The sequence below is a fragment of the Mesoplodon bidens genome (genome assembly GCF_964165515.1).
Source record: "Mesoplodon bidens genome assembly, chromosome: X".
Lineage (NCBI taxonomy): Eukaryota > Metazoa > Chordata > Mammalia > Artiodactyla > Ziphiidae > Mesoplodon > Mesoplodon bidens.
Window position 1 is genome coordinate 81,059,967 of NC_138163.1, and position 17,153 is coordinate 81,077,119.

General features: G+C 46.6%; 1 protein-coding gene across 1 annotated transcript; it reads left to right on the forward strand.

Annotated features, from left to right (window-relative positions):
- Positions 1–12,995: 12,995 nt before the first annotated feature.
- Positions 12,996–16,937, forward strand: LOC308609370 (uncharacterized protein CXorf49 homolog; the record flags this gene model as incomplete). Its single annotated transcript, XM_081223051.1, has 3 exons — positions 12,996–13,093; positions 15,465–16,791; positions 16,890–16,937. The coding sequence occupies 3 exons, from the start codon at positions 12,996–12,998 to the stop codon at positions 16,935–16,937; spliced, it is 1,473 nt and encodes a 490-aa protein (XP_081079177.1).
- Positions 16,938–17,153: the final 216 nt, after the last annotated feature.

Below are 17,153 nucleotides of genomic sequence, written 5' to 3' on the forward strand. Positions count from 1 at the left end.
TCGGGCTCCTTTTACTAGGGACAAACAGTAAGGTAGCACTTCGGGTGTGCTGGGCCTGGTTCTCCACCCTTGGCCTGTTTCCAGCGTCCTCTGAGAGACTGGGGCTGGGATGGAAGGGAGGGTTGGTAGCTGAATTGGGTCGGGGGATCCCTTAAAAGCTTCCCCGAAAAGCCTCAGTATTTAGACTCACCAGCTTCCTGAATCCTATCTCCTAGGTGTTCCCCAGACCTTCCTTGCAGGGGCCCTGGGCTTACTCAGTGCCCCACTGTTGTCCCTAGATCACCTCTGCCTGCTGGCCTGGGGCTGACGGAGGGAGAAAGTGCTAATGAGATCAGCCTTTCAATTCCCTTCCCAATTCCCTGCCTCACCCCGGCCCAAATCACACAACACTCTCTCTCTCTCTCTCTCTCTCTCTCTCTCTCTCTCTCTCTCTCTCACACACACACACACACACACACACACACACACAAACACACACACAGACAGACTTCCTTAGTCCAAATCGGTGAAAAATTTTTGTTTCAGCTGCCAGCTCACAGGCCAGGGACATCTTATCCACGCATGCATCGTGGAAAAGCCAGCAGTGGCGAGGTCGACACCAGAGGCCCCCAAGATCCAAGAAACTCAGAGCCCTTGGCCCTGAACCAGGGAGAAGTCATGCCCGGGGGGCCTGCCCCCTCAGGTGAGTGTCGTGGGTTTGATAGGAGGGGAGGGGAGAGGGGTGGAGGGCAGAAACCTCTGGCTCTGTCTCTGTTGGGGGCACAGCCGTTCTCTCAGGCAGCTTCTCCCACAGGAGACGGGGTGCTGGCAGGGCTGGCCTTGAGCCACATCATCCTGTGTGGGGGGTTTGTGCGGCAGGGCTGATCGGTGGCAGTGCCACACACAGCTCCTCCGGGTGTAGATTTACAGGGGAACAGCCTTTTCTGTTAAGTCCTTTTCGCCCACATTGCTCTCCCACGTGCTGGCTGTGGCTGCAGCTCTGGGAGGGGCGAATCCAGAGGCACATAGCTTGGGGACCACAATGCAATGGGGAAATGGCTGCCCCCGGGTAACAGCGGAGGCAGCCCCAGAGAGAAGGTTCGGGCTTCTGGGCAGAGCAGGGGCGGCTGGTCGCCAGCAGAGGGTGGTGCCGCCTCACCTCACCGTAGACCCCACTTGGCCCTTTCCACCTCACTGGGAGCCTGCGAAGCTGGATTGTGTGTCCTTTCCCTCTCAGGTGACTGGGAGCCACTGGACCATCCCCCAAGACCGGAAATGCCGCAGCAGCCACTGGGAATGCCGGGCTGTCTTTGGGTAATGCTTCCTCTGGCTCCTGGAAATGCAGGCCCAAACTCGAGGCTGGGATCTGGGTCCAAGTTCAGCTGACATGTGTGGGGCCACCCCTCCCCTGCCCCCATCACGTACCCCATGGAGGGAGCCCACCTGCTTTCCACTGAGGAGCGCTTGCCATTCTAGCCACCCGGCTTTGGGGTGCAGGGCCCAGTGGAGAGGAGAAGGTGGAGGAGAGAGGAGGCCAGATTATACTAATCATTTCTCTTCCTCCTGTGTCTGCTGGCCTAGTGTCTCGTGCTACAGAGAGAAGTAGACAACCTTAAGAAGAAACTTGGTATGAGGAACCAGGGACGGAGAGCGGTGTCTTAGTTCAGAACCCGGGTGGGCACCTGGGGTGGGGGTGGGCTGCAGGTGCAGTCGGCCTCGCAGGGACCAACATCCCTGTGGCGAGGAGAACCTAGCAGGCCTGGCCCTGGAGCCAGCTGTGCATGTACAACTGGGCGTGTGTACAAGTAGCAAAGTACTGTCTGGACTGCATGCACACTTTGCCAACCAGACCAGTCCTAGGGAATCTCCTTCTGATAGGACTTTGAGAGATGCCTCGTTGATTTTCCCTTGAACTGCTGCTTGGTGTGGCTTCTAAGGTTCTTGTTGGATTGTTTGTTTGTGTGTGTGACGGGATCTGACTGGTTGTGGCACGGCCCACAGCATCAGAGCTGCTGGCACACTTTGTTTCCCTTGAGGAACCAGTTCCACATTCAATTCCGGTGGTGGGGAGTGATCTGGTCCAGAGCTCTTTGCATCGGGTCTGGAGAGGGTTTCAGCTTTCAGGGCTACGCGGTTCCTCACGGGGATAGGGGACGGGCTTCCATATCCCTCTCTCTGGAGTGCCTACTAATGCCTGTCCCTGTTGCAGACACCATGAAGGACATGGCTCTCAAGATCCTGAAACTTTGAAGTGAGTGTTACACACACCGTACCCCTTCCCACAGTCCTGGCTGTTGAGCAGGGCTGGGGGCCGGCCCTGGCTTGAGGCTCTTCCCTGACTCTGCTGTTTTACAGGTTGAGCCCATCGTCTTCCTTCAGGAGGGGCAGCTGGTACCTTTGGAGCCCGGGAGCTGTGGCCAAGCTCGTTCCCTCCTGTTCTGCCTCAGCTAGGGCTTCCTCTACCCTTGTTTTGCCCCCTCCCCAGTTTCACAGCAGTTTCCAAAAAAAGTACCTCTCATATTATGTGTTCTGCCTTCTCTCTCGAGGGGTAGGGGTAGGGTTAGGGGGCCGGGGCGGGGCACTGCTCCACGTCAGAGCCTTTTCCAGAACAGTATCTGTCGCATCCTGTGGTGGGGACTCTGGACCAGCCTCTGCTACCATCCCTGCAGTCAAGTCAGCGGACTGCCCCAGGTCTGGGTCGTCTGTGTGCTCTCCCTGGCCACATTGGCACGTCCTCCCTTGCCCCCGAAGGCCCTCTTCTAATTCTCTCCAAACCACCCTCCTCCTTTGGGGTCTGGTGGTTCCCATTCATCTCTGCCATTCACCCTCCCCATCAGCAGGAACTCATGACCCCCTTCCAGAGCTCCACTCTGGAAGCATTCACATCCTCCCTGCCCTCACCAGCTGACCACCCTCCTCCAGCCTGGTCGTCTCTATACCCTTGAGTGGATATTGGCCCGTCAGGTTCTATGGCAAGTGTGGTTAGTAGGTCTGTGTTCTTGCATGGTCCCTGTCAAATACTCTTCCACCAGCCCCATGACACATTTTCCTGGAAATTATATTTCTGTGTCCCAGCTCAATCTCCCAGACTGCCTCTTTAGGACACACGAGATTGACTCTGAGCTCCATGTTCAATTTCCCCCTCACTGGAGGTTGGGGAGCACTTCCTTCCCTCAGCCGGGACCCAGGGCTGTACTAGCCTGAGACTCAGAGGGACAGATCTGTGTTTGAGTGAGGCGATTCTGCCTGGCACCCTTCCCAAAAGACCGGTATTTTACTACACAAAAGGGGGTATGATGGTAAATAGGACATTCAAGGTTGGTGACTGTGTGTCCCTGTGTGTGAATAAAAGTAATCAGGGATAATCTCCCTTGAGGGAGAAAGATGTGATTCAGGGAGTAAAGAGAGTAGAGGCTAGTCCAGGTTCTGTAAGTCATTGAATGAGCAAAAGCAAGGGTCGGATCTGTTGTGTTCAAGGGTTGTCGTTAAATTCCCAAAGCATAGGCGGGGGAGGATGCAGAAGTCACCAAACCCCACGACAGGGTGTCGGGATGCTCGAAATGTTGGATTCGCTGGAGGAGGCTCTCGATCCTACTCTGTGATCCTATGATGTCTGACAGCTACTGTGGGTGTGGATGGAATGAGATTGGGAAGAGTGGCTCCTCAGAGTAGCTCATCTTAGAATCAGGGGACCCATATATGTGACCACCCAACATGAGCTACCTGGGACAGGGGCAGGGTGGGCGCAGTGAGGATGGGAAGTAAGGAGTGACTGCGCCTGGACAATGGGGAGCACTTGAGTCCACCCTTCCCCCATATTCTCACAGTGACTCGCTCCCAGAGTCCATGGCATGAGCTCAGGTGGACAGACCACATGTGGGATGGGGCAGTCACAGACCTCAGGGTCAGAAAAGGACATTCGTGGGATTTAATCCACTCAAACCCCTCCCTGGAGATGGTGGGCTTGATTGGTGCCCAGGCTTCTGGCTGGATTCCTAGGATGTACCCAGTGCCCCCCCCAGTCCAGCCTGTACCAGGCTTATGTTCTAGCCCCTCTTGCTTCGGCACTGCTCCCCACTGAGCTGAGGCCATTACCAATGAGTGTGTGTGCACTTTGAGGAAACAGAGCCAGCGTAGACTTTCGACCTGCCTCTAACCTGTAGAGACAGTCATTCCAGGTCTTGTGTCCCTGCAGACACTCTGGAGAGTGTGAAGCTAAGTACAGGCTGGAGACCACCATCACAGGAACTCGCTTCCCTGTGCACACTATGGAGGGTATGGGACCAGCTCAGTGGTATGGCACCATCCCTTCCGGCCTGAAGCCCTCTGGCTCAGAGCCCATTCCCTCTAGCCTCTAACCACAGTGTGCACACTGGGGGAAAAGTGAAACCAGAAGAGAAATACTGCCCCAAGCCCTCAGGACCCGGCTATATCCCAGACCAATGTGGAGACTGCCATCACACCTGGGAGAAACCCAACTTCCTCAGGGCTCTTAACTCTGGCCCCTCAGGTCCCAAACCCACACCTGAAAGGGCAGTGAGGGCCATTGAGCAGAGAAGCAGCCCCAGCTCACACCTTATTCTGGCTCTAGCCCCTTCAACTCCAGACCTGTTTCCCACCCAGGCAGTGACTGCCACCACGCCCTAGGGGAAGATGCAGCCCATGCTCACTTCATATCTAGCTCTCCCTCCAGAGCCACTGGGCACGTGCAGACTGAACAGGGATGGTCCCACACAAGAACACACCCTCAAGACTGGGATAGATAACTGTCTCACCTAATTTCATAGAGACAGAGAAAGTTTTAAAAAGATGAGTAGACAGGGGAACATGTTTCAAATTAAAGACAAGAAAAAATGCTGAAAAAAACCCTAAGGAAACTGATAAATAATTTAACTGATGAAGAGTTCATAGCAGTAGTAATATGAATGCTAACTGAACTGGGGCAAAGAATAGATGAACAGTGAGAATTTTTAACAAAGAACTAGAAAATATAAAAAGGACAAGTCAGAGCCGAATATAATAACTGAAATTACAAATACACTAGAGGGAATTAACAGCAGATTAGGTGACAGAGAAGAACACATAAGCAGTCTGGAAAGTAGAATAATGGAAATCACTCAATCATAAGTGCAAAAAACAATTTTTTTAATGAGAATAATTTAAGGGAGCTGTGGGACAACATCAAGCATACTCACATTTGCATTATAGGGGTCCCAGAGGAGAAGAGAGAGAGAAAGGGGTTGAAAATGTATTTGATGAAATTATGGCTGAAAACTTCCCTAATCTGAAGAAAGAAACACAGAGGAAGCACAGAGAGTCCCAAACAAAATGAACCCATACACATCCACATCAAGACATATAATTAAAAGGGCAAAAGTTAAAGAGAGAATTCTAAAGGTAGCAAGAGCAAAACAAGAGTCACATACAAGGGAAGTCCCATAAGCCTATCAGCTAATTTTTCTGCATAAACTTTGCATGTCAGAAGGGAGTGGCATGATAAGATTTAAAGTGCTGAGAGGGAAAACCCTACAACCTAGGATACTTTACCCAACAAGGTTATCATTCAGAATTGAAGGAGAGATAAAGGCTTCTCAGACAAGCAAAAATTAAAAGAGTTCATCAATACTAAACCAACCTTACAAGAAGGGTTAAAAGGTCTTCTTGAAGTAAAAAAAAAAAAAAAAAAAACACTGGCTACAACAGGAAATAAGAAATTAAAGGACGGGGAAAATATACTGGTGAAGCAATTATATCATAAAGGCTGGGTATTTACCAGTTAAATAAGCTAGTACAAAGGTTAAAAGACAAAAATTGTAAAATCAACTGTAACTACAATAAACAGTTAAATGATAGACATGGAGATGTGAAATATGACATCAAAAACACAAAATGCTGGGAGGTGAGTAAAAAATGTAGAGCTTTCAGAATGTGTTTGAACATATATGACTATCGGTTGCAATCAAATAGTTATAGGTCAACATAAATGAACTCCATGGTAACCATAAATCAAAGACCTACTATAGATCTACCAAAACTAGAGAGAAAGGAACACAAACATAACACTGAGGAAAATCATCAAACCACAAGAGAGACACTAAAAGAAGAAAGCATCCTCCTGACTTCAAACTGCAAGTTGCAGAACGATGGCCTCAGATACACATTAGTAAATGTTTTTAAATCCCAAATGAATCCTACCTAATATTTGATAACCTTTGGGTGTATGTTTCAATGTCTGAAAGACAGTTTTCACTAGAGGTTAAAGTTGTGGGATAGCTTCTAACAGGACCCAATAGGTTTATACAACAAATTTATGACCTTGGATCTCCCCAGATTGGTTAGGAAGGTGTACAATTGGTTTCCTTTAGGCTCAATGTCACCTACAGGTAGCCTTGAAAACAGCCGCTGTCATCCTGCTTTCAATGTGGGCATGTTGGGTTCAATCAGTTTTCCAATGGTATGATTATTTGGCTGCAATATTTATTCCCACACTTGGAATAGAAGATATCATTACTCATATAGAGGCTTTAACAAAATTCACCCAGCAAGCCTTAAATGATAGTAACCAAGCCGTGTGTTTGCTCAGTTCAGAAATTTCCATGATGAGAAAAGCAGTCCTACAGAATTGCATGGCCCTCAATATTCTAACAGCTTCCCAAGGGGGAGCTTATGCTGTAATACATAGTGAACGTTTTGTTTTTATACCTGATGAGTCTTCTAATGCAACCCCCGCTTATGATGCGTATGAAAAATTGGATTTCCACTCTGAATGATCATCTTCCCAGTTTAAGGGAAATGCTAGGAAAATGGTATGGTTCAAGAGGATATTGGCTTAAATCTTTACTAATGATATTGTTGCTCCTATTTCCAACTTTGATTACAGTTTGTGTAACTTATAAAGTTTTAGTTTCTTGTTTTTTGCACTGTGTATCACCTGCTCCTACTAAGATAATGATATCTAAACAACTGGAAACTATTGATCACATCTATAGTTCTCTATAAAATAATGGACATGCACAATGCACATGCAAGGTAAAATTGGTGCAAGTCCTATTGGACAACTTGGAATTGGCCGTTAGTCCTTGCCAGACATCTTACTAGTACCACCCCCTAAAAGGAAAGAAAGAACCGGGCTATTAGGACCCAGCATCGAGGGACATGATGGACCCAAGGCACGTAAAGAACCACCCTAGCATTTAGGGACCAAATACTTGATCACCTAATGCTTTCTATTGAAAGATTAATGATCAAAAGTGGAATTACTGAAATAAAATTATTTTCAGGCAGGACAAGAAACATTTTAAACATAAAATTCTCTCTCTGCCCATTTGAGCCACTACACCCTCCCCTTTAGTGTGATTTGTGCATCACATTATACATTAACTAGATCCCCTTAAAAGATACAGGAATGCCCACACACCAAAAAAAAGAAAAAAAAGAAAGAAAGAAAGAAAGAAAGAAAGAAAGAAAGAAAGAAAGAAAATAAAGAAAAAGAGAAGAAAAAGAAATTTCCTCCTGGAATCAGCGAGGTAACTCCTTAAGAGGTAACTTTCCTTTCTCAATCCTGTAATGCCTCATTAATACCCACTACTCGCCTTGTTGGACTATGTAAACTATTAATATGCTACTTTGTCTCAAAAACTTATATCACGGTTTTACCTCCAATGGGTGGAACAGTCCTCAGAGTTTTCTGAAGATTGTCTCCCAGGTTATAGTCCTCAGGTTGGCTCAAATAAAAATTTCCATTTTTCTTCGATTGACTCTTGATTAATTTTTTTGGACAACACAATGAAACCAAAAGATGGTTTTTTAAAAAGATAACAAATCACAAACCTTAGGCAGACAGACCAAGAAAAAAAAAAAGATTCCTAAGGAATCACTAAACTCAGGGCTGAAAAGGGAGACATCACCATTGAGCCTATTGAATTTAAAAAAACATAAGAAAATAGTATGAAAAATTTTATACCAACAAATTAGACACATATATGCAATGAAAACATTTGTAGAGAGACACAAACTTCAAAACAGACTCAATAATAGACAATCAATTAAATTAATAATTAAAAATATTCCCACAATGATGCTCCTGTCCAGATGGCATCACTGCTGAATGCTATCAAACATTTCAGATGGAAATAATAGCAACACTCCAGAAATTCTTCCAGAAAATAGAAGAGGAATGAATACTTTCAAAATAGCTCTAGTAGGCCAATATTACTGTAGTGTGAGCCTCTGACAGTTTTTTTTTTCTTAATTGTAATGCAAGTGCCTGACATTAAGCTTTTGATTGCTGAGGCACCACTTCAAAGACAGCTATATCAAAAAGAACAAATTGCCAGCTACACGACTAGGTAAAGAGCCAGGCCACCACACCCCTGAAGTTTCCTTTGTTTTAGAGATCTCTGATTGACTTAGATAACTGACCCTTTGGCTGCTTGTTTTTCCCTTCTTGTGCTTTAATTCCCATTCTGTGTTAAGTTCATCGATAAAGAGTGAATCTGAGAAACCCTAGGCCCCTCACTCTTGACCCCGATACATACATAACCCCAGGTCCCAGCTCTCTTTCTCCACCCACAACCTTTCTGTGTGGTCCAAGGCATGCCATGTACCCTCCATGACTTATGAGTAATAAACTTCGTCCTTACAAAGTCTCCTAAAGGTTATTGCTGAGGTGCCTCTTGCAATTATAATAAGAACCACAAGGGCTAGTTCAACCACAACATTGGTTCTGAAAGGGGAAATATCTGTGGGGGCTCGCCTTGGAGTACAGGTAAGTGCCTCCAGGTATTTCTAGCTGACAGTATCACTGTCGATTGGCTGAGACCAGCACAATTACCCTGATGCCCAAAACACACAAAGACATCCAAAATAAAGAAAATTGCATACCAATCTTTCTCATGAATATAGATGAAATAACCCTCAAGAAAATATTAACAAACGGAATTCAGAAACATATAAAAAGGATTATATACCATAACCAAGTGGGATTTATTCTAGAAATACAAGGTTGGTTTAACATCTAAAAATCAATTTATGTAACACACTATTTTAAAAGAAGAAAGCACTGAAACATTATCATATTAACTGACACAGAAAGAGCATGTGACAAAATTCCACCACCTTTCATGATAAAAACTTAAAAAAACTAGGAATAGAAAGAAATTTCTTCAGCATCATAAAGGATATCTATGAAAAACCTACAGCTAACATCATATTTAGTAGTGAAAGACTGCATACCTTTTCCCTAAAGTCAGCAACAAAGACATGCTCACTACTTTTATTCATTATTGCACTGGAAGTTTGAGCCAGTTCAAACAGGGAAGAAGAAGAACTAAAAGTCATCCAGATAGGAAATAAAAAGGGAGTCTTTTTTTATTCTCAGATGACATGATTTCATATGCAGACAATCCTAAGGAATCCACAAAAACGGATCTAACGGTAGAACTAATAAAGAAGTTCAACAGATCACAGAATACAAGAGTAATACATAAAACAAATTTTATTGCTATATACATGTAGCAAATAATCCAAAAATGAAATCAAGGAACACTTAATTCTAGCTACAATAGCATCAAAAAGAATTAAATGCTTAGGCATATATTTAACAAACCAAATGTAATACTTATGCACTGAGAAACACAAATTGATGTTTGTTGAGAGAAATTAAAGATGATCTAAATAAATGGAAAGGCATTGCATGTTCATGGTTGTAAGACTCAATATTTATATGGTAATTCTCCCCAAACTGACATATAGATTCAATTCAATCTCTATCGAAATTTCAGCAGGCTTTCTTTGTAGAAACTCACAGGCTGATCCAGAAAATTCATATGGAAATGAAAAACAAAACAAAACAGAATATCCAAAACTACTTCAAAAAAGAACAAACTTGGAAGATTCCACCTTCTGATTTCAAAACTTACGATAAAAATAAAGGTAATCAAGTTAGTGTGATACCGACATAGAGATAGATCACTGGAACAGAATCGAGAGGTTAGAAATAACGAACTCTCCTTATATTTATGGTCAATGATTTTCAATTCAATGGGGAAAGGATAGTCTTTTCAACATATGGTGCTGGCACAACTGGATATCATGCAAAACTACAAACTTCGAGCCTTACTTCACAGCACACACAAAACTTAATGCAAAATGGATCAGAGACTTAAAAGTAAAACCTACAACTATAAATCTGTTAAAAGAAACCCTAGGAGAAAAATATTTGTACGCATGAGCTAGGCGATGATTTCTTAGATACAACACCAAAAGCATGATCCACAAAAGAAAAACTTGATAAATTGGACTTCGTCAAAATTTAAAACATTTATGCTTGAGAAGGAACTATTCAGAAAATGAAAAGACAAGGTACAGACTGGGAGAAAATATTTGAAAGTCACAGATCTAACAAAGAACTTGTATGCAGAATAAAGAATAAGAATAATAAATAAATAAGAAAATGACCCCATTAAAAAATTGGGTAAAAGATTTGTATAGACATTTAACCAAAGAAGGTATAGAAATGGTTAATAAGCATATGAAAGGATGTTCACAGCCACTAGTCAGTAGGGAAATATAAATCAAAACCATAATGAGATACCATGTTGCCAAAACAATAGGATGGCTATAATCCAAAATACAGATAATAACAAATATTTGGATTTGGAGAAATTTGAATCCTCATACACTTCTGGTGATAATGTAAAATAGTTGAATCTTTTTGGAAAATATTCTGGTGTTTTCTTAAAAAGTTAAACATAGAGTTACCATATGATCCAGAATGTCCATTCCTAGGGATCTACCGAAGAGAACTGAAAACATATGTTCACACAAAAACTCATGAACTCAAAATGTATATGAATATGCTTAACAGCATTGAGTTTGGGAATATTATCCATAACATTCCCAAACTAAACACAACCCAAATGCCCATAAACTGATGAATGTATAAATAGAATGTGGTATACCCATACCATGGAATATTATTTGGCAATACAAATAACTGAAGTACTGATACATGCTACAACATGGGTGAACCTCGAAAACATTACATTAAGTGAAAGAAGCCAGACAACATGTACTATATATTGTGTGATTCCATTTATACAAAATTTCCTAAATAGGCAAATCATAGAGACAGAAAGTAGTTTATTACTTGCCTATAGGGCTGGGGGTGGGTTGGGGGGTTCGGGGTGTTGGGTAAGGGATACAAGGCGTCTTCTTGGGCTAACAAAAATATCCTAAAATTGATTGTGACAGATGCACAACTGTGAATATACGAAAAGCCATTGAATAAGGCATTTTATTTCTTAATTCATTTTTATTGCAAAAACACAGACTAGGAAACCTACCTTATTAACAATTTTTTAGTGTACAGTGTGGTTAACTATATGAACATTGTTGCAATCAGATCTCCGGAATTCTTCATCTTGCATGACTGCAAATCTATACTCATGGAACAACAACTCCCCGTTTCCCCCTCACCCAAACCTTTGGCAACCAGGATTCTACTTTCTGCTTCTAAGAGTTTGACTACTTTAGGTACCCCATATAAGTGGAAACATGCTGTATTTGTCCTTTGTGAGTGGCTTGCTTCACTTAGTATAATATCCTCAAAGTTCATCCATACTACAGCATATAGCAAGATTTCCTTCTTTTTAAAGGCTGAATAATATTCGGTTATATGTATACATTATATATACCACCTTTTATCTATTCACCTGTTGATAGATATTTAGGTTGTCCTCACCCCTTGGCTATTGTGAATAATGGTACAGTGAACATGGGAGTGCAATAATCTATGCAAGATCCTGATTTCAATTATTTTGTAATGTAAATGTAAATGTATATATACGGAAGTGAGAATGCTGGATCATATGGGAGTTCTATTTTTATTTTTTTAGGAACTTCCATACTGTTTTCCATGGCGGGTGCACAATTTTACACTCCCACCAGCAATGCACAAGGAATTCATTTTCTTCACTACCTTGCCAACACTTGCTATTTTGAGTTGTTTTTTTTTAAATACTGGCCATGTTAGCAGTTGTGAGGTGATAACTCATTGTGCTTTTGAATTGCATTTCCCTGTTGACTAGTGATGTTGAGCATTTTTCATATACCTGTAGGCCATTTATGTGTCTTCTTTGGAGAAATATCTAATCAATTCCTTTGTCCATTTTTAAATTGTGTTATTTGGGTTTTGTCTGTTTCTTTGTTTTTGAAAGCATAAGCCACAGACTGGGAAACAATATTTGCAAAGCACACATGATAAAAAACTTGTATCCGAAAGAGATAAAGAACATTCGATATTCAGTAATGAGAAATCAAACAACACAATAAACAATGAGCAAAAAAAAAAAATCGAACTGACATTGTGCTTACTGGATGGTCAGTAAGCTACTGAGAAGATGTTTCACCTCATTAGTCATTAGGGACATAACTAAAGCCAGAATGAAATACGACAACATAGCTATAAACATGGCTGAAATAAAAACAAAATACAGACAATACCAAGTGCTAGACAGACTGAGGAACAGCTAGAACTCTCCTGCATTGCTGGTGAGAATGCAAAAAATGGTATAGACTCTCTGGAAACAGTTAAAAATACACTAACGATTCAATCCAGCAAGTTAACTCCTAGATATTTACCCAAGAGAAATGAAAACTTATATTCACAAAAAATCTGTATGCAAATGTTCACAGCACTTTTCTTAGATGCTTGGGCGACTGCACACTGGCACCGGACACAGACATATCTAGGACTACTGGACACAGTTTCTGAGCTGACACTGATCCCGGAAGCCCAAAGTGTCATGATGGGGCCCCATTAGAGTGGGGCTTATGAGGTTCTGGCAGTAAAAGGAGTTGGGGATAGAGATCAGTTCACGGTGAGCTGACTGGGTCCCTGGACAAACATAGTGGTCATTTCTCCAGTCCCCAAGCTGATAATTCTAAGTGATACACTTGGCAGTTGGAGCAATGACCTACACGTTGGGTCATTGGTCTGTGGAGTAAGAGCTATCATGGTGGGGAAGGCCAAAAGGAACCTCTGCCACTGGCTCCCACCCCGGGCCAAGAGAGTACATCAAAGCCAGTATTGGATCCTGGTGAGCATAACGGGGTAAAGCAGAGATTAGTGACATCATTGGAGACGTATGGGATGTATGGGAAGAGGAGGTAGGAGAGCCACAGGGACAAAGAGAGTGGAGAAGGTGAGAAGTTCCGGGAGTCCCTCTATGGGGGAGGGAGGAAGGGAATGGAAATGGTGAGAGGGAAGATGGAGGCTTCCACTGGATCCACTGGTAATGTTTCATAGGATGCTGGTGGATGCAGGAGATTTTGCTATATCCTTCCTTATCCATTTTAACATATTTGAAATAGCACACCATGCCTTAAAAAGTCACTGGGAAAAGTGGAAGAGGGCGGTATCCACAAACAGGCAGGCACCATCGGGGGCAGGCTCGAGGAGGAGGATTGCAGATTTACAGTGCACCCAGTCTCCCCTGCTCTGTAACTTCTCCAGCATGGCCAGCTTCTCAGGTGCAGAAACTCAGGCCCAGAAAACTGGGCCTTTGAGTTCCACAGGCAACAGCGGTTCAGACACGCCAGGACTCTCCAGGAGGTCAGCCAGAGCAGGATGCAGGAGAGAGAGGTGACTGAAGACAGAGGAGTATGAACGGGAAGGAGCAGAAGGAAGGTATGGGAGGAATGGAGGGGTGTCAGAGCAGGAGTTGGGTGGCAGACAAGGGAAATTCTAACACCCATGGGCCATAGAGAAACCAAGGGAGGCACCACTCCCCAGACATCAGTACTGCTCAGCTCAGGGAAGCTGAGAACTGACAGTTCCAAGAAAAATTGAGAGACACCTGGCTATCCACACCGACCGCCATCACAACTGGTAGGCCTTGGTTGTGCGTCCTTCAAAACTTTAAAACATACTTGTACATATACTTAAATGAATTCTCATATATTACGTAGGATTGACTGGTGTGTGTGTGTGCCCACGCACGCAAGTGATTTAACTTACAAATGTGAATCCAAAGCCATCGTTCTGCAACTTGCAGTTTGAAGTCAGGCAGGTGCTTTCGAAAGCTGTGAGAATGGCCTGATGCATTCCGTTGGACTGCCACGCTTTATGCTACTGGATGCTAAGCCACGTTGCATTCATCCATTTCCTTACTGATGGGAATTTGGAGTGCTCCCAGTTTTTCCCATCACCAACACCCTTGTGCATGGGCTCCTGTACACTACAGGTACCAGCGTGTCTCCGGAAGAAGTACCAGGCAGCGGACTTGCCGGAACATAGAGGAAATACCTATTTTTTTTTCTTCCTTTTTAAGGTCTTCGGCTCAAAGCAAGGACTCTGGAGTCAGATTGATTGGTTTCAATCCTGCCGCTGATCCCCACGAGCCGAATGACCTTGGGCCAGTGGCTGAACCTCTCAGTGCCTGTTTGCTCACCGGTAAGAGGCCAGTAATAGTTGGTACTATAGTTCTAGGAGTGTCACGCTGATGCATTACTATTTATGCCCAGCGCTTAGAAGAGTGCCAGGCACAGAGTCCGTGCTGGCACTAAGTTGCTTTCAATGGATTCTGCCAAATTACCTCCCAAATGGGTCTCTTGCACCACCGCCACAGGGGTTTGCTCCTCACCTCTCCCACCCTCGGAATGGTTAAGCTCTTTGAAGGTTGTCAACCTAGTGTGTGAAACCCGATTCGTGGTTTTAGTTCACATCTCCAGGATCAGCGGTGGCGAGCATCTTTTGGGGTGTAACTGGCCACTGCGATTTCTTCTTCTTTGAATTTGCCTCAGAGAGGGGGAAGGGCTGATGGAGCGAGGCCAACCCCAATCTGTCCGCCAACCCCAGTCTGTCCGCCAAACCTGCCTGCCAATGACGTTTGCTGAGCCACATTTGATGGAGCAGTTGAGACAGAGACCTTACAGAACGAAAATACGATCCCTTTGCTCTCTGGCCGACCCCTGATCACTGACTGCGGGACTCCTGTGCCCATTCTCCTGTTGGGTCGTAAGGCTTGCGGTGGAAGGGAGGCTGGCAAATGCTTTTGGCGCGTGCTAGGCATCCAGTGCCTCCATCTTGACATTTCATCCTCACCACCCCTGGAGCCCGGCGCCCTCACTCCCCGACCCCCTGTATAGATGGGAAACGGAGGCTCAGAGCTGTGACTCTAACCGGAAAGGGGAGGCGGGACAGGAGGAGGCGGGCCGAGAGTCTTGACAGAGGGAAGCACTCCCACCATCCCCTTCAGCAGCCAACTGCTCGGACCGCCCACGGGCTTGAGGGCAAAGCAGAGGCCCTCGACCCCATTGGTTAGGCCTCGAGGGGACAGGCGAACAAGGCGCCCGCTGGTTGGCGGGGGCCGGACCAATGAGGAGGCCGCGTCGCAGGCGTGAGAGGCGCGCTGAAAGTGGCGCGTCGTTTCGTTTGAGACGAGCTCGTGCAGCGCCTGAGGTGGTTGACGCTGCCGTCTGAGCGCCGCCCGCCTCGTCCGCCGTGACCGCGACCGCGACTCGGGCCATCAACAGTCGCCCCGGTTCCGCGGCCGCCTGGGTCGCGACATGAGCTCCCCAGATGAGGTGTCTGTGTGGGGAACGGGTTTCGGCCCAGGGGGCGGGGAGCGGGCCGGCGTCCGCCCAGCCGGCCGCGCAGTTCCGCGGGGACCCGACCGCGGCCCCGAGCCCAGGAAGCCGCCGAGCGGCGGGGGCGGGAGCAGCTGCCCGGATCCCAAGAGCTTCCAGTCAGAGTGGGAGATGCTAGAAGCGGGAGGTCCGGTGCTGTGTGGCCGTGAAGGCCGACCTGGCTCCCCGGCTGATGACATGAGGGACCTCCTTGACCTGGCCGAGGAGTCTGCGGCGGGCACCACGCAGCAGCTGTACGACTGGGACACGCTGGGCTTCTGCAGATACCCGTTGGCGGAGCCCTGCGCCTCTTTGGAAGTGTCCGCCGGCCTCGAGGCGGGTCCCGGCGGTCCAGGAGCGACCGCCCAGAGCTGTGGGGAAGTGCCGCCGGCTCTGGCCGACCCTTTCCACCTCGATGGGTCCGAAGCGGGTCGGGCCTGGGGGGAGCCTAAGAGAGCCACTAAGCGTAGGTTGAACGTGGCTGCGGATTGCCAGCGCTTCTCCGCGGAAGCCCTGGGCCTGCTGCTATCCGACTCCGAGTCCTCAGATGAGTTCAGTGACACAGAGCTGATGACGGTGAGTACTTACCCCGGAGGAGGAGGCCAGGCCGAGCCCAGCAGACCCGAGGATCCCGGGGACACTCCCAGTCACTCGAATTTCCAAGTCAGGGAGAATTTCCTTCACGTGACAGGCTCCTCCCTGTCCTCGGCTCTGCGAGGACTCTCTTCGGTTGTGGAAAGGCAGGGCGTGGGAGAGCAGGGCATCTCTTCCCCTAAGAAAATGCAGAGCGTGCTCTGGGGGGACGGGAGCAGCAAGCCCAGCTCCCCGGGAGCTGCTGCTGCTGCTGCTACGGCAGGTGGCCTGCTGCAGGTCACTCCTAGGAAGAAGGGGACCCAGGAGAAGAAATCCCTCGGGGGAGCCTTCACACTTGCCCTGGGGAAAAACTTCCCTTCCTGGGGGCAGCGAATCTGGGCACCTCCGCTGGAACCGGCCACCTTCCCCCCAGTCTCTGGTATTCCGCTGCTTGGGAGATCCAAGAGGTATACCTTGGGCCCTTCCGGAACCAAACAGGCCAAGCACACCAGCGCTGGGAAGAAATCCGTGGTCACGTGGACAAGGGAGTCTGAGGCTGTGGCGGGAGAAGATAAGGACCCAAATAGAGACCCAGCCCCAAAGGGCCAAGTGAGTAGGCCAGGCTCCTCCTCTCTCCCCACTCTTCCCCGCCCCCACCGCACCCAGAGCACACGTCTTCACCCATGCTGCCTCTGTCCACCCCTCAGGGGTCGTCATTGGGTGCCCCTCGGTCACTGGGTCATTATGATGCCTGATCGGGCTCCTTTTACTAGGGACAAACAGTAAGGTAGCACTTCGGGTGTGCTGGGCCTGGTTCTCCACCCTTGGCCTGTTTCCAGCGTCCTCTGAGAGACTGGGGCTGGGATGGAAGGGAGGGTTGGTAGCTGAATTGGGTCGGGGGATCCCTTAAAAGCTTCCCCGAAAAGCCTCAGTATTTAGACTCACCAGCTTCCTGAATCCTATCTCCTAGG